Source organism: Populus euphratica, unplaced genomic scaffold, assembly GCF_000495115.2.
Source record: "Populus euphratica unplaced genomic scaffold, PopEup_1.0 scaffold189.1, whole genome shotgun sequence".
In the NCBI taxonomy this organism is placed as follows: Eukaryota; Viridiplantae; Streptophyta; class Magnoliopsida; order Malpighiales; family Salicaceae; genus Populus; species Populus euphratica.
This window is the reverse complement of record NW_011500030.1, coordinates 362,465-380,859: the sequence shown is the minus strand read 5'-3', so window position 1 is coordinate 380,859 and position 18,395 is coordinate 362,465. Positions and strand designations below refer to the sequence as shown.

General features: G+C 33.8%; 2 protein-coding genes across 3 annotated transcripts; both read right to left on the bottom strand.

The window, feature by feature from the left end:
• Window positions 1–253: 253 nt before the first annotated feature.
• Window positions 254–8,588, bottom strand: LOC105142438 (putative E3 ubiquitin-protein ligase LIN-1). Its single transcript, XM_011050070.1, has 16 exons — window positions 7,592–8,588; window positions 7,407–7,470; window positions 5,955–6,197; window positions 5,773–5,858; window positions 4,530–5,693; window positions 4,271–4,415; window positions 3,929–4,186; window positions 3,469–3,775; window positions 2,925–3,052; window positions 2,677–2,793; window positions 2,029–2,160; window positions 1,455–1,577; window positions 1,136–1,246; window positions 891–1,037; window positions 490–738; window positions 254–397 (listed from the first exon to the last, which is right to left on the bottom strand). The coding sequence occupies exons 1-16, from the start codon at window positions 8,302–8,304 to the stop codon at window positions 380–382; spliced, it is 4,005 nt and encodes a 1,334-aa protein (XP_011048372.1). The 5' UTR covers window positions 8,305–8,588; the 3' UTR covers window positions 254–379.
• A 5,928-nt stretch (window positions 8,589–14,516) lies between these two features.
• LOC105142436 (basic helix-loop-helix (bHLH) DNA-binding superfamily protein) lies at window positions 14,517–18,018 on the bottom strand. 2 transcript variants are annotated; one of them, XM_011050069.1, is made up of 10 exons: window positions 17,821–18,018; window positions 17,494–17,788; window positions 16,900–17,209; window positions 16,508–16,582; window positions 16,224–16,289; window positions 15,883–15,948; window positions 15,675–15,731; window positions 15,463–15,507; window positions 15,143–15,187; window positions 14,517–14,975 (listed from the first exon to the last, which is right to left on the bottom strand). In XM_011050069.1, exons 2-10 carry the CDS (start codon window positions 17,733–17,735, stop codon window positions 14,844–14,846), a joined length of 1,038 nt encoding a protein of 345 aa, XP_011048371.1. In that variant the 5' UTR covers window positions 17,736–17,788; window positions 17,821–18,018; the 3' UTR covers window positions 14,517–14,843. The 2 variants fall into 2 exon arrangements, with proteins under 2 accessions (XP_011048371.1, XP_011048370.1); XM_011050068.1 differs by having other exon boundaries at window positions 17,494–18,018.
• Between the last annotated feature and the right edge of the window lie 377 nt (window positions 18,019–18,395).

Here is an 18,395-nt window from a genome sequence, read left to right as displayed (position 1 = left end):
TATATATATATACTAGTTACAAGACACGTGAGACTACTAGATAACAAATATCAAGTATAAGGAGACTACTAAATAACAAATATAAAATATAAAATATAAAATATCAACTATATAAATAATTTTTTTTAATAATCAATTAATTAACTGATTATCGATATTCAAACCCTGCTAATATACACCTTAGATTTTAGGGACATCTTCAGTTAGGAAAAAGGAAATCTGTTACTCTTCGAGCTATATACAGTGGCAAGAATAATTCTCAAATGGAGGAGTTTATTTGAATCATGCGAAAGAATTTTCAAATAATTAAGTTCTTGGTCGTTCGTTTTGTTTTGGTGAAAAATTGTCATTTGTAAATAATATATAGCATCCTCCATTTCTAGCTAAGACCCCATGCCTGCAAAACAATAAGTAGGTTTAATTCTTACAATAGAAAGTAAACAAGAGCCTGACCTTGCAATATTACTGTGTTGTACTTGTGAATTTTACCTGAATCTGGCCAGTTGAAGTGCCAATCACCAACACATCTTCGTTGGCATTCATAGCCATGCAAAGAACCTTATCATTTGTACCTGTCTGTAGTATTTCAACTCTATTTTGTTGTTTCTTTCTATCCCAAATCTCAACAGTTCCTGCCTTACAGCCCACGTAAATGAGATCTGAGCTTATGGCCATAGACCTCACTTCGAGTATAGAAGGTAGTGAGCCAACCAGACCAAAATTGGATGCATTCCAAATCTTTGCCAGCAAAGAAAGTTACATACAGTTAGTATAATAAAAATAAAACATTTAATCTGATGATGTGCAAGTGTAGGAGCATGGGAGAAGCCAGAAATTTGGTAAAAGGGGCAATTTTTTTACTTCTGTTCGTCTTTTTGAAAGAGAGATACCTTCACTGCTGCTCCATCAAAGGGTGAGCTGGCTGAATAAATCAGTCCATTTTGAACTTGAAGTGCATGGATTGGATTTGTTTTTCCTAGCAGTTTTCTAGATCCATGTTGAATGGTAGCAAGTGTTCCTGTTGTCAAATCAATTTCCTGAAAACCAAAATACCTTTACATTTATCACTGAAAAGGATAGATATCAGAACTTGGGATGTATTAATGGAGATAATAGTCTGCTCAAGTTCTGATACCTGAATACTACTATCTTGGCATCCACAGTATAGTTTTCCATGTACTAGAGACAAGCACTTTACATATTTATGTGGATTCAATAATTTGGACCCTCCGTTCCATGAGTGAACCTGAGAAAAAACAGTACTCTGTTTTTCAGTTTCTCTTTTTTGACAAGAATCCTGTTTCTAGGTGCACATAGATGCCACTGCCTTAGAAGCAAATAGAGAAAGTATCAGAAAGAGAAGGCAGGAGATCCTGTCTACTATTTGAACATAGTTAATTACGAAGAAACGAAAACATCAAGCAATAGAAAATATGGAAGCATTTATATGTTACCTTGACACCAGCTCCTTGTGGAATGAAGCAACAAATGCCATTGGCTACCACTAAATTATGAACCTGGTCCTTCATATCATGTACTTGTACACAAGTCAAAGATTCGTTGCCAATAGACCATACCTGTTCGTCACAATTAAGAAACTTTCAAGCCTAGAAGTCGAATCAACCTTTGCAAATTTTGCATACAGCACCAGACTCCCATTGAAGTAAAAGCCCTTTAATGGCCAAAAGGACATCTGTGATGCTAAGAATTGGAGTGAATAACTGTAACTGTAGGATAAGCTCTTTGGAGGTGACAAGTACACGAGCAAGAAAGCAAGTTATATATCGCAACTAGTTTTGTCATGCAGATTTTGAAATACCACCTTCTGGCATATTTATTTGCCTGAAGGTTGCTTTTTTCTTGTTTTTTTTCCTCTCCGTTTAACTTATTCAAGGGATGAATATTTTATGAGGTCTTGCTGGTTTCAACTTTCAACAATGTCTCTGGGTTGATGTTCATCTAGAGTAACAGCCATCAACTAATTTTATTCCATTAACCAAAATTTACAGAGATATAAGAGCATCGTACCCTTGCAGTTCTATCCAGTGAACCACTGTATAATTTTTCTCCCGGCTGTAAGAATGCCAAGCTAGTGACAGCCTTGGTGTGTTCTCGAATTTCTTGGATGAGATGAAGAATGCTACCTTTGCCAGTCCAAACCTACAGAAATAGAAAATAGAATGTCATTAGATTATCATTTCATCTATTTTTTGACAAACATCACATTCTTCCTCCAAGCACTAGTATTAGACTCTCTTACTATTCTGTTTAACCGTGTAGTTTAGAAAAACTAGGGGGACACAAGTTATTCACTCTCTCCATTGAGACAAAGCATATAAACTATGGCAGATTCTATGGAATGGAATGAATTGCCGTTTCATTTCTTTCCGCACTACAGATGAATACTTGCAACAACCTGAGGTCTATTCTAAAGTTATTCAACTGTACTGTGGATACGCTGTCTGATTCCAGGTCATCGCTGAGATGAAAATATGCTTCATATCACATTTGCATGTATATATCTGGTTCCGAACCATATTTCTACAGTCATTACTGAGATCAAACAATGTGCTGATATGCACTTACTGATATATTTACATGCACACCATCTTCATGTTATGATCTAGATTCTGTATATTTATGCCGAAAGAAAATGAACCTGGTTTGATGAAGTACCTTTATAGTTCCATCTGAATGTCCAGAAAATATCATGTCATTGTAGAAAGTAATTGAAAGCACTTCTCCATTCTCACTGCAATCTACTTGAACTAATTCATTATGAGTCCATAATTCCTGTTGTCCAACAAGCACGGATAGTTAGTTCTCTTTATTTATTTTTTATTCTTTTCAAGTAGGAGAAGAGAAACAGAAAGCAAAGAATGTACAATTAAGATATTTTCAACTTTCTGCATCGACAAACTTACAGCAGTACTAGAGTCATGGCCAGCTGAGAGAACTTTCAGAATTTCAACTGCCAAGGATGAAGTTTTTCTAAGCTCTCTCAGATCTTTCTTAATATCTTTCATGGATGAAGAAAGGTCATGCAGCCCCTCTGTAATTCAGAATTTCAAGCATGTAAGTTTCTAAAGTTCATCAATACGTGCACTTCAGAAGCAATGGATTAAAATAAAACAATTCCGCAAAACCGTTGTCAAAAGTAAATCAGTGTTTTCCCACAGCATCTGAATTCTACAGTGATTTATTTAACGTCCAATGGAATCATTTTTAAGATAGTTATAGTATTTCTCTTCCATAATGCTATAAGAACTTAGCCTTCTGTAATGACAGTTTAACAATCTTCTTTGTAGTGACTTGCAACCAGCTAGCACGTCCCAAACATGCAAAATAATTCATAAAATTTTGAGCCCCTTTTTTTAAAGTATCTGGTAAGAGTGTTTGCATTGTTTCAGTGCAGGAACCTAAATAAGTAAGAATTCAAACTGTCTTGTTCCAGAGCTTGCTGCATACCAGGGTCCTTGATGAAGCTTTTTAGAGCCAGCAATGAAAGGACTTTGTTTTCAATGTCCTTCGAAGACGTGAATATTTCAATGAAGTGCTTGAGAAAGCAAACTCGAGCTGCTGCTCGTATCCCCGTGTCTGGAAGAATGCCAAGCATATGTACAAGCCAAGTTGCTGACACAAAGCATGCTGAACGTAACTCTGCACATCTACTCCTCAAGCCTTCTGCTAAAGCTTCAAAGAGGAGACCAAACTCATAGCTTACTAGAGCAAAGGCCATTTTTCTTTCCCATTCTTCAGCTGCCTTCTCTTCTTCCTATTGATGCAATTGAAGTGGTAAAATGATTTAGACTAACTAGAGAGCATGGACGATACGGTGTCTTCAACTGCCGAGGAAAAGCATGCGCAGCCCTAAATGATAAATGGAAATAAATAAAGAAATGTTGCTCAATAGTTCCATAAAACTTACCAAGTTTTCTTCAATTTCTCCAGAAAGTTTGCCGAGTTGCTCCATTCGCATAAGATTTTTGTAAATTTGTCCATGTCCAGCTTGTTTCAGAAGAAAAGCTCGGGTTAGGGACTTTCCAGAGACAGTGAACCTCCCTTGCAATGACACAATCGTCTCCGCAGCTGCTCTTTGAGCAGCAGGAAATTCAGAATTCCCGAGGCTTGAAATGAGGCTCTCTATTGCTTCTTCACGATATATACTCATCTTTCTTGGCTCAGCCTACAGAGTAGACACCAATAAATTTGTCATTAGGTCAAAGAAGCTAGGACAGCATATTTATCACTTAAAATGATGGCATCATACCAGAAGATCAAGTTGGAGCAGGAGACCAGCCACCACAGGAGATTGATCTGGAAGAGTAACCTGTAAATAACTTAGGAAGATGTGCATTGAACAAAATTCTCCTTCATCCTTAATGATGTGAAGAATTTGCTCATTGAATGTCCTCCTATAGAAAAATTAAGATCAAAATTTTCTCTTGACCGCATACTTCAAAGATTTATCACAAAGATATCAAATTCAAATGATTACACATACAAAGGCAAACTTGAGTTAAAATTACCTGTTTAATTTGACTAATTCATAGAGGAACTGAACAATCTCAAATCTCTCGCCATCACTTGCACTCATGAAGCTGTCCAAAACAGGGGCTAACTCAGCTTTATCCGCAACGGTGTTTCTGCATTTCCCATCCTCCAGCATGCATTTCAATAAGATCCCAACAGCTGCAATTCTCTCCATCTGCTCAGCTTGCAAGCTGTCAATAATACTTTCGATCACTTTTGTTGAGATAATGGCGTTGGCAATTGAAGAAATAATACTATCTTCACTGCTACCAAGGATCTGTTCCAATAAAAGCACTGATGCTGTTTTTGGTTTTAAACACATCTTAAGCATATCATCCTCTTTATTCTTAATGGCTGTTAGGAGGGATTCGACCATGTCCATCTCAAGTAGGTTCATGGTAGGGGGCCTTAATAGATATATCAAAACAACAGCCTCCAGCAAACCCTTCTTGAAGAGGGCCACAATGCAGTCCACGTCAGAATCAACTCTTGTAAGTGTATGGATTACACCGTTGTCTCTCGAACCCAACTCAGACAAGAGAAAAATTGTTGCTTTCAGTACAAGAGGATCGGCAGAATTGAGAAGGACCTCCACAAATCCATTGATAACGGGAGGTTTGGAAAGCATACTTTGAATATCAAATTCCATGGCTGCCTCCAGCCAAAATCTCTCTATTTGAAGAACAGCCATTTCGGACTCGTTCAAGATTTCTGACATACAAAGATTTGTAATGGCAAGTCTCAGCTCACTGATTGTGCCATCAATGGTGGTCTGGATAATGACACTATTTGGTGAAGTACTTGAAGGAATTTCTTTTAACATGAAGCTGGGCTCTGTCTTCTTCTGTTGAGTTTCTGGTGGAATGGAGACCAAACCTGCAGGATTCTGTTCTTTCCAGCTTGCTATAAGCCTTTTGAGCACATAGTTTGTTTTAGGTAGCTGGGTGCAATTCAACTTCTGCCGTGTGATTGGGCATGTTGAGTTTCCTCTTTCAAGCCATTCTTGGATCGCCCTCCGTTCATAAGTCTGTCCTGTCTCTAGAGTCACTGGATCATCAAATATATGACTTGTTATCGGACAGACGAAGTCCTTGGGAGGGGTATGTTTTCCTCCGCCAGGTGAGTTATCTGTATCGGCCATTGAATGTTCTGAAGACGTACTGGTGACAGAGAGAGTCCAAATGTGATAAAACTGAAGCGAAGACTACAATGATGAATGGTTTTCCACACAAAACATACCTACTGATATCTGCAACGGTAGCCTGCTTTTGTTTTTGCGTTTCGCTTTGTGTAGGCTCAAACAATGCCATTTTTCTGTTGTTTTCCTACAAGACATGACACACAAAGATTTAAAACTGAAACGACGGCATAGGTTAGTCAATCCAGAGTTGAGAATCTATCCCCTTGTTGTTATCGATTACCTCAATTTCAGCTTCGGATTCCGAACAACAAGAAGAAGATGCACCGGAAGAGGCCATATTGTCTTCTAAAGACAACTCAGGCTCAGAATCAGAATTTAACGATGTGGGAAATGCTGTCGATCTTCTACAGCTGATACTTTTTATCTTCTCTGGAGAGACCCTTCGAGGATAGGATGGTGAAGAATACAAATCCCCGCTAAAACTAAGGAAATCAACAGATCTTTCTCCTTCAGTCCACATTGGCTGCAAAAAGAGGAGGAAAAAAAGACTGATAACATCAGAAAATGTAACTAAACTAGGAATTGTCAAGACCTCAACTAAAGTTTGACTTTGTAAAAAATGCTGCTAAAATATCCAATCATTCATTCAGTAATTGCCAATTAATAACGAGTGAAACTTTTTGGGACAGGAAAACCAGTAGGCTATGACAACAGACCATTTTCTGCAAATTGGAGCTTGGATAATTCAAATAATCCAGAAAATAACGACCATACTGTATACACAAAGATTTTGCATACAGGAGGCTTACCTAAAGTTGGAATTTCCCTAATCCGGTGCATTTAACATGTAAGAACGCAAACAATTCACTTCCTCTTCACGCTATCATATATTGATAATGTTTTATGCCTTTATTACAACCATTTATTATTGAGCTAAATTCAACATGTGGTCCAGGAATCAAATACTCCAAAAAGGGCTAGGCATACCAGCTCATACAATTAATTTTATATTATTAGAACTCAATAATTTCTCCCCATTTCTCTCATCTTTAAGTTTGACTCATTCGGCTACCATGTTATAAGCTGAATTGAAAAACAATCTCAATATCTAATGTAATAGATGAAATAAGAAGGGGGGAATCCGTGTAGCTCGAGGAATTTTCCACGACTTTTCGAATCTAACATGGAGTTTGACCAGTTTGATTTTGTTTATCAAACCATTATTGCGCCCCCAAACCATTTTTGCCCCCCCCCCCCCCCCCCCCCCCAAAAAAAAAAAAAAAAAGCACATCAAATCATTAAATTCTTGACACAGACATAACATGGAGAGTTTAAACTTCACAATATCAAACAAAATGTGACTAGAAAGCTACAGGTTCAATTCCCCTCGGCAGCAGCACAAATAGTGCATGCAAGCGATAGGCTAACACCAGTAACTTGGGTAATAATGTTGGTCAGTTAAAATAAAAGAAGTGCCAGGACTAGCATGCGGTTCCTCTGTTCATTGGAACCTCTCATACATGTACAACGAAGAGATTCATTGAACTCGGAACATCGATAATCTTTTTTACACAGATTTTGTTTCTTGTAAAATTAATTTGAACGAAATTGCTGAAATGAAAAGTTACCAGCCCTTTCTCTAATTAGTCAAAGTTTGAAAAGGCAGAAGGTGTAAAAATTTAAAGCAGACAAAGAAAATGTACAATCCATGAAAAGGAAAATGGAGCATTACATTGTACCGTCCATTCTTAAAGCCGAGTTCCTCCATCTTGCTAATTTCATCACTCACATCAGATCTATCCACTTTCCCCAGCTCTTTCAAGATCACCGGTGGTGGCATTATCATTATTCTTAAAGCCGAGTTCCTCCATCTTGCTTATTTCATCACTCACATCAGATCTATCAACTTTCCCCAACTCTTTCAAGATCACCGATGGTGGCGTTATCATACTATTTTCATCACCGTTGGTTACGACCTCCTTAAAATACTTGGCGAAAACTTTGCAATTTTCATCAATAACCTCCTCGTATATGCTCTCTAACTCCTTCAACTCCAATGCCTGATCACCACTCATCTTTGACAGCAATTTCGTACAAGGAACAACAATTGAAACATCACCTTTTGAATTTTCATCACTATCATAACCCCTACCCAATGTTAAAGAGGACAAAATCCTTGATCTTTGCTCATTAAACCATCGAAGAACTGGTAGAAGATGGACTAAAAACAGCTCCTCAAAAAGAACAGGAGCAATCTGTGATCGAGCCAATGAAGGGTCTAGATGGAAGATGTTAAGGAGACTTATGGAGGCATTGGTGGGCCGGTTGTCGAGGGTGTAGATGAGAGAGAGAAGCAAGGAGGAAAGGAGGGAATCCGGATACGAGAGGAGAACCTTTTGGGCGAGGCGTAGAGAAGATGATCGAATGGAAGGATTGGTAGTAGAGATGGCGTTTTCGAGATTCTCAACTGCTAAATTCAGAGGTTTGATGGTGGTGATTTTGTTGGATGATGGGGCTTCGCGGCGGAGAGTGGAGAGAAGATGGTGGCGGTGGTCATGACGTTGGGAGAGGGTTTCGGAGAGGAAGGCAGTGGTGTGGTGGAGGATTTGGGACGCTGTGGTGGTTGCCATGTTAAAAGTTATTGTAAATATTAATTTTGACAGCAAACCACCCAGAACAACACCACTACGACACCATAAGAACGACTTATGATCACGATTTCTCAAGAATTATCACAAACGAAATTCTGCTAGACTCAAACCAAAAATACTCACTCCCTCACAAGGATTTAATTCATTCTTCTTTAAAAGAAAAAAAGAACGGGACGGCCCTTGTAAATGATTGGTGATTGAAGCAAGAAGAGACAAACTTCTGTATTCAGTTTCCACTCTCTGATTTTTCTATTTCACCAGGAAAACAAAACAAGGATTCCATTATAATTTAATTAGCTTTGAATTTTGGCGGCAAAGAGAGAACCGGAATGCAAGAGAGGGACCCTCTGCCGCCCTGGCCGGCCTGATGACCATATATATAAGGCTGTAGCTCTACAGTGTATCCAAGTTTGCGTAGCTATCTTCTTGGTGTTCCACTTGTCTATCGATGTTTCTTCCATTCAAAGATTCAAAGCATTTTACATGGAATTCTTGGCTGGGCCATGCCTTTCCTGGATTTATTTTATCTGCCAAATTTGCAAGACTTTTCTATTCACCATGTACAGGAGCAATATACAAATTTCAAACTTTGATTCAGTCATAGCTTGCAGTTGACGTTCTGGTTACCATTTTTGCATTAATTTATCATATATGGATCAGGGAAAATGTTAAGATGATTAAGAAATTGCTATGATAGTTTCCGATTTCTTATTAAAAAACGGAAAGAAACATGCTTCCTGTTTCTGACTAGGTACGTACAGTCCAGTTTTTAGCTGGAAGACTGAGGTCTAGATTGAAAAAAAAATATTAGCACAAATCGATTTTTCAAACACAAGATCGTGAGAAATCTGAGATTAAAATGAAATGTTAGTAAAATACTTGACATAAGAAACCGACTTGAAAGACTAAACTAAATATGTTATCATGAGCAAAAACAAGAGAAAAAAAGTAATCAAGTCTTGAATCCGGGTGTTTGTTATTGTGATACTTTCTGCTTTAAATGCTTTTTAAATTATTTTTTATATGAAAACAATATTAAATTAATATTTTTTAATGTTTTTCAATGATTTAAATATGTTTTTTAATTAAAAAATCTTTTTCAAAACACTATTTACCATAATACTAAACAAAAACTAAATCAATTATATTACCACAAGTGCTAATAAAAGGTGGTGGGGTTATAGAGAGATAAAAAAAGTAATTGCCAACTTAATTTTTTTAATACTTTCTATATTAAAATATTAATATATTAGTTTAGTGAATTATTGTTATATAAATTTTTTTTATTGTTTATTATTGTTGACTTATATGTTAATATATATATATATATACATATATATAATTTTTTTCTCTTTTCCTTGTTATTTTTTTATCTTCTTCTGACTAACAAAAAGGTTTTTTTTATTATTTTTATGAGCAGATGTTATAACCTGCCTTTCCCATATATAAATTTTTCATCAATTATAGTTAAGCAATTAATCATTTTTTTTTATACTTTAAGTAAATTTTTTTCATCTTTTTTATTTTTTTAATTGTGTAATTTTAGTTTTATTCTTTTATAATTACTTATTAAAAATATTAGGATTTATGATAATTTAGATATTTTGATATGAATATGTTCAAATATATTCAAAATAAATATTTAAATCTACTAATTTAATCAATTAAGTGTTTCTTTTTTATTATAAAGGAATGCATTTAATATTCATGCAAAACCACTATTCTTGACATCTCTTGCATTGACAGAATAGTTTATTGAAATTTAATATTTTCACATGATTTGTTTGTAAGTAAAATATCAAGTGAAAAATATGTTTTTCATGTATTATTCCTCAATTAAATGTCTAGAAATAATTAAGTATAATTTAATCAACATATTATATGCATATAGATATGAATTGAAATAAGTTTTGATTTTGATGAATTGATGTGTATTTTGCAATTAATTTCATATGGAAGATTTAGAATTATTGTGTAATTCAATTGACTTTTGTTTAACACTAAATTATTATGTAGTTGTGTTAATTATTATATAGACACTAATGATGATAAAAAAACCCTACAGGTTCATATTAAATTAACATGTCACTAGATAAGTATTTCAAGTGTAAATCCCTTCAAGATGAAGAGTTAATCAAAGTTTCAAGTCATGTAACTCAATCAAGTTAAAAAAAAAAGTCATATTGAAATTAACCGCGACACTCTCCTCGTTGACCTTTATCTAAGAAGATTAATTTATGAATACCATATAGATGATAGAGATGCATTGTGATTTTCCGCAAAAATAATTTGAAAATATATCAACATTACAATGCTTTAATCTGGTTTGGTTTAGTGCATACCCAACATAGTTAGAGTACAACATAGTCAAAGATGTTGTATTTTGCTTGTATTATTACCTTTTCAAGTAAAAAAAGGGTGTTAATTCATTTGTGGGTGATGAGTTTTCGAATTAGAAAAAAAAAAAAGGAAAAGATTTTATCTTCATATTGGAAAGTCTAATAGTAGTCACAATACAGCTCGGATAAAATATGAGAATTTGATGAATGAAAAACAAAGTATCATGACTTTGTTATTTAAGCAGACAGTAAAGAGTTAAGTCTTTCAAACATGATTATTTAAAGACTTAGGTAGCTATGACAATTTTCATGTCTCCAATAAAATATCCATAATGAGATTTTCATGTCTTTATTAAAATCTTTATAACTCTAATAAAAATGCTTTGTATTAGAGGTTATATATTCTATCAACGTAACATCTCTTTACATAATGCTTTGTATTCTTCACTTTCTAAATAATAATATTCTTTACCTTTATTGGAACAAACAAATTTATCATACTCTTATCTCTCTTCTAGGCAAACTCTCACCTCTCATCTAGATATGATAACAAAAGCTATAAAAAGAAGTAACATCACTTGTGTAAAATCATAAGTATTTTATTCCCCATGCTTTTACTATTTAAGTCTTTCAAACATGATTATTTAAAGACTTAGGTAGCTATGAAAATTTTCATATCTCCAATAAAATATCCATAATGAGATTTTCATGTCTCCATTAAAATCTCTATAACTCCAATAAAAATGCTTTGTATTAGAGGTTATATATTCTATCAACGTAACATCTCTTTACATAATGCTTTGTATTCTTCACTTTTTAAATAATAATGTTCTTTACCTTTATTGGAATAAACAAATTTATTATACTCTTAGCTCTCTTCTAGGCAAACTCTCACCTCTCATCTAGATATGATAACAAAAGCTATAAAAAGAAGTAACATCACTTGTGTAAAATCATAAGTATTTTATTCCCCATGCTTTTACTATTTAAGTCTTTCAAACATGATTATTTAAAGACTTAGGTAGCTATGACAATTTTCATGTCTCCAATAAAATATCCATAATGAGATTTTCATGTCTCCATTAAAATCTCTATAACTCCAATAAAAATGCTTTGTATTAGAAGTTATATATTTAAGTCTTTACATAATGCTTTGTATTCTTCACTTTTTAAATAATAATGTTCTTTACCTTTATTGGAATAAACAAATTTATTATACTCTTAGCTCTCTTCTAGGCAAACTCTCACCTCTCATCTAGATATGATAACAAAAGCTATAAAAAGAAGTAACATCACTTGTGTAAAATCATAAGTATTTTATTCCCCATGCTTTTACTATTTAAGTCTTTCAAACATGATTATTTAAAGACTTAGGTAGCTATGAAAATTTTCATATCTCCAATAAAATATCCATAATGAGATTTTCATGTCTCCATTAAAATCTCTATAACTCCAATAAAAATGCTTTGTATTAGAAGTTATATATTTAAGTCTTTACATAATGCTTTGTATTCTTCACTTTCTAAATAATAATATTCTTTACCTTTATTGGAACAAACAAATTTATCATACTCTTATCTCTCTTCTAGGCAAACTCTCACCTCTCATCTAGATATGATAACAAAAGTTATAAAAAATTACATCACTTATATAAAATCATAAGTATTTTATTTTCCATGCTTTTACTAGTTAAGTCTTTCAAACACGGTTACTTAAAATACTTGGAGGGAGGAGATGATGGTGTGTGAAAAATTATCCTAGTCGTTGTCTCCCTTTTTCTTTTTCTTTTTTTTCCTCTCTCTTTTTTCACTTTCTCTCTTTGTTATACGCATATGATGTCACAACAAACATCTTTATGGATTAAATTTAGATTAGGAAAGAATAAGATATTCATAGTTCTTTTATGGTTTAAAGATTTGAAGCCATTACTTAGTATTTTGGTTACTATGAATCTCAACTAGTTTACAAAGTTTGGATAAAAGGACTAATTATGTATATGAAAAATAATATAACTTTTAATACACGCTACCTAAGATAAATTATATTATTAATTTGTTTAATTATTATTAAGGCTCTATTGTATTTTTGTAATCATTAATTTGTTTATTGGTTAAAGCATATCCATCTTAGTAAAGTGGATCATAGCTTTATGGATCAAACCTAGCCATTATAAAACCAAAATATATTTTATATTTTTTTTTAGTATTAGAAATATGTCTTATGTATAAGTTTGTAATTCACAAATCTTAAAAGTAAAAAGAGAGAGGGGGGTTATTTTATTTATTTTGAACTTAATTTTTCTTTTTCAATATTGAGAATACATTTTACATGTAAGTTTATAAATCTTGATATTAAAAATAAACAAATTATTTACAAACTAGTTGTAAAATTCATTAATTGATTTTTCTTAAATAAATGAAGAAAATATTATATATTTTAGAGAAAAAAATATGTGTGAAAATTATCATAGAATTTGACCATATGCAATTGAAAACATAAATATATATATTTTTTAAGAAGGATTTGTTTTTGTTGTTTTTCTATTTTTTAAAACTAGTTTATTTAATATAAAAAAAATATCTTACATATAAGTTTATAATTTAAAATATTAAATATAAAAGGGTAAAAATGGTATAAAAATCCAAAATTAATTTCAAAATAGTTCTCCTAAAATTTAAAATTTAATAAAAATCAAACTAAGGCATGTTAGGCGAAAAAAAAAAAGATAATAAGACTATGAAAAAATGTGTAAGGGCGAGTTTACCAAACACATTTTAGGAAAAAACAATTTTTTTTCTTAGTTAATTTTTTCATTTTAGTTTAGAAAATAATTTTTTATGGTATTTTTATTATTTTTTTATTTAGTTTGGAAAATCAAATCTTATGCTTGGTAATCATATTTCTCCTATTTAGTATAGGAATCCGTATAATTATTTGTTATGATTTTTTTCCCTTCTAGAGATAGACCTAGGATTAATATATATAAGTAGAGTTATTTAATTTATATTTTTGCAGACTACTAAAAAAATAATTTAATAATAAAAATTTAAATTAGAGTGTTTTTCCCCCGTGTATTACCTTATTCAACATAATTATATATTATGTTACTTATGTTTACTATTTTTCTTATATTATTTGTGTATGCGTCAAAACTTTTATAAAGTAGTAAGCCAATAGTTCCATATGTTTAGAAATCTCTAGCTCTACCAAAGGTTGAAGCTTTTTGCTTTGTTAGCAGCCCGTTGTAAACTTCCAACTTGCTATTTTCTTTAAAATTAAAGAATTATTGAACAAGTAGGCTGCTCTTGTCCATTTTGCAATGATTTTTCAGAAAATAGTAATCAATTCCTCCTAAGCTACCGAAAAGCATAGCTGCTTTGATCATGTATGCGTTGGTAGAGTAGCTCTTGGGTCATTCCAAAGGATTTTGATTGCTTATTTCAGGCTTGGAAATCCATAACATAGGGGAAAAATGCAATAATCAGGTTACACCATATTGGGAGGATACCCATTTCCTGATCTTACACAGTTGCTTCGTTTCTCTTCTAGAGGAAGTGCTTTGGCTATTAGTTCAGACGTAGTACACAGATAAGCAAACACTAGACTTTAGCTGCTGGGTTTTGTTTAACTTCTGATTGTAAACTTTATAGCCATCTTTTTTATAGTTTTCTTTCTTTCTTTCTTTAGTGCAAACCGTCTTTTGTGTTAAGATTTTATTATAGGATTTTTATAGATATAAAAATAATTTTATGGGTCCTTTTTTTGGATATAGAAGATATTTTTACAGTAGGGTTTTATAAATATTGAAGAATTTACAAAAGAATTGATATTCGGAATGCTGACAATTAATAATGATCCAAGAAATGCTGCTTAATCCGTGCGCAACAAGCATTAAAATGATTAACCATACTAGAAGTAGTGCATTTACATGAAAGCATCATCGATCTTAGTAGCAGCTAAATGAGGAAGAACATAGATAGATTATAAGTCTTGATCTTAAATCAGAGTGTTCTAATTAAAGACATTCAGGTCCAAACTAGAGAGCACACAGATAGCGAAGACCGCATATAGCATCATGAGCAATCAGCCTTAGATTTGAGCAGAGTGACTGCTAATGATGTTATATCATTTTATGAAGCTCCTCGTGTGCTTAAACCTCCCACCAGAAGATTGTTCCGTCTATCGGAACCCCCCACCAAGAGCGGGAGCCCAGTAGTCTGCTCCATTATCGCTGCCAACTGGCAGTGTGCATGACACCGGAACAAGACACAATCCTCTACTTCTCAGGTCCTTTGGCTCCGCGTGAGAGTCCTGATTATTAACACAACGTTCCAAAGAAAGGAGAACATGTCAATGATATTTTATTTGTTAAATTATATATGGTTGGATTACAAAGTATCGAGATAATTAGAAGAGAACTTTGTTAAATTAGAAAGGAAAAGTGAGAAGGAGCTGGTTTTTAATAAATAAAAGAGTACCTGCTGAGAAGCTCCTTTCCTATTTATGCAGCTATCATCCAACAGCTAGTCAAAGAAACAACACGGCAAAAGCATTATTAGCCTTCTTGGTTTCATATATAATATTACCATTTTGAAATGCAAGCTCAGATTGCCTTTAACCGTCCATAAAGCTGAGAGCAATGTTCATTTAGAGCATTCTTTACTGGGGGGGTGGGGGGAGGGGGCGGTGGGGATTCACTGCACAGTACTAGCTAGTAAGGCAGTAGCTTTTCCTTTATGGTTTCAAATTCAAGCTTCCCAAACCCTTTTAAGGAGGTAATGGATCCAATAAAGCATACCTGACCGGGGTCCTCGGGAAATATACAGTTGCTTTCTCCTTGAACCTACCGAGAAAATGTACAATCATCAACCAGTTAATATCATATAATTAAGAAAAAGAAATATATCATGCACATGCAAGGACATAACCACAGATATATATGCATGAGTTTTTTTTTTCCATGCTTTGGGAGTGGAGAAGTAACAGAATTTTATGAACACAGTTGCTTACGGATTGTTGCTGCCTCATATTTCTGGATCCACTGCCCAAGTACGGTAAGCTGAGAGCCTGGGGGTAGGAGGAGGGAATATATAAAAATATATTTAGGACTTCATTATATAAAAGAATGTTAAAGGAATATTGTGCAATAGTTAAATCTTTTGCAGGGTGCCATCACTGTTTCATGGTTGTTCGTGTAAATAAAAGGGAGGAACATTACCTCAATTTGGCTCTGAAGGAATCTGATGTACCCTATAGCTTCTAACAAGACAGAGGCCGTGTCAGTCTGCAAAAGAGAGAATACCACACCACAAACATCCAAAGTCATATTTCTTGTCTTCTTTATAGCTAGGTTTACGTGAAAACTCTAGCCTTAAAATAAAAAAAAAAATGTAAACTGAAAAAACAGAAGTTGAAGGAAAAGGGGAAGCTTTTATTAGTGGGAAAAATCTTCTTTTATGTATATCCATCAAAAGAGTTATGTTTGTTTTATTCCCTTTTTTTTATCTGCGAGATCTAGCAATATTTATTTTTTAATAAATAAGAGAAATTAAAGCTCACCTTCCCAAATGGAGAAACAAGCTGGTGAAGAGCGGTAATCCTATCACCTAATTTCTCCTTCCTCACCTGGTGAAATCAAACATGCATGTACTTAAAATTGTTTTCTTCTTCTTTAATCTCTTAATGAAGAATTAAAGATGCAAATTAATTAAAAGAATCACCGTGGTTCAAGAAATGGACAATCAAGAAAGACAAATAAAGCCACCACCCCAGCGGATGTTTGTGCATGTGCGTGCTCTATGTGTATTATGTGATGGAGGATTCTCTTCAGATGTGTACATTACCTTAAAGGTAGGTTGTGCTGAAGAAGATTGAACCCTAGCTTTCTTTACTGCCCCACCAGTAGCGGTGCTGTTACACTACCAAAAGGGAAGATAGCAGAAGAAGTATTTAATAACAAATCTGATTGCTTCAAGCCTGTTATAGTACAAATAATTAACAGTTTGAGACCTAACAGAACCATTAATCTAGATGTAGAATGAAAAATTATAAAAAATAAAAAAATGAAAGGTTTTCTGAATTCTCTCTGTTGGATAACCTATTCAAATTAATTAACGGATATTGATTTCGGCCATTATGAAGGGATACGTGAACAAATTCCTGTTGAAGCCCTAAAATAAATAGGATTTCTTAATGAAAAGTCAGTGGAAAACAACCCTTTTCCACTCTCACTCACATCAGAAGATCGATCTGGTGGTGGATGCCTTCCATCACCTTTGCTGGTAGAGAAATCCAACATGTTACTGCTGAAACTAGTAACACAGGACTTGGGGGATGAAGCAGGTATCACTTTAGAACAAGCTGTAGGTTTTGCCTGGAAATCTTCATTTGCACCATACACGTAGTTGCTTGCGGAGTTTTCTTGCTTGACATCCACAACCGAAGCACTTGATGCTTGATGTAACACCTGCTCCTCCCAATTCTCCATCTTCTTTGCTTGAAAATTGTTTATATTGCTCTTGTCTTCATCGCACAACAATCCACCCCTAAAAGAACATATCACACAAAACCCAAGTAAATCTTAGTATCCACTCTTCATTAGTATAATTCATGATATATAGAAACTGTCCAGGATCTAGAAAGAAAGAGATGAAATTAAAGAGTGCCATCAAACATTTCTAGAAGAAGACCACTAGAACAAGTATGACAAACATGTCCAGAAGAAGTCCACAAGAACAAGTATGATTCATAAAGCACATCCATAAAGTTGCATCAAGAGTACTTATGAGGTGTGTGTGTGGGAATGAGAGATAGACAGGGAGAACTTTACAGAAGTAGTTGGCTCCATGATTCTGGAAGCTGATCTGGGTTATCATAAGGAAGAGGAAGAGAAGATGAAGAAGAAGAAATAGAAGAAGGTAGGAATTGAGGGAAGAGACTAGGAGGAGGCAGAAAAGGAGAGGGTTGTTGATGATGAGTTATTGGTGGCCTCATGTTGTTGATGCTCCACCAGTTAGGGTTGCCAGCCATCATTTGCTGCACCGGTGAACTCTGCAAAACTCCTCTATTCATTGCTTTCCTACAGAATATATATTTTTCCCCCTTGGTATATGATGATCTCTTTCACTCTAGTTGTACTAGCTATAAATCTTTCTGTTTTTTTATTTCTCCTCCCTTTTCTTGAAGCTCCTAAGCAGGGTCTTTGTAGAAAGTTTGGGGGGTCTTCCTGTTCTGGATTAAATAGAAGAAAGTCCTCCTGTTGAGAGAATTTAAATCATGGAGGTTTGAGAACCTGTCTTTGTTTCTCTCCCTCCTTTCTTTATTACTTTACTTTTTTCTTCTCTCTTTTTTTTGCCCTTTCTTTTGTATGTTTTTCTTTTTCTACTTTATCTCTGCTTTTGCTTTAGCTCAAAGTGGGACACAAAAGGTATTATGAACTCTAGTTAATTTATAATACTAAAAAAAAGAAAAAAAGAAAATGATTTCACTACAATGACAGTAGGTGTACACATTTTTCCATCATGTTTTATTGTGATTTAATTTTTAGCTCATGTTTTATGAATGTGCCGAATATTATTTTTAGAGATGATAATTTAATTTAATCTTATTGATTGGGGGGTTTGGGTGTTACTTTTTCTTTTTTGTAAATAATAAATAGTAATTAGGTAATGGATCGATGCTCAAAATATAATGGGTTTGATATGAATATTTAAATTTTTATAATCCAATAAA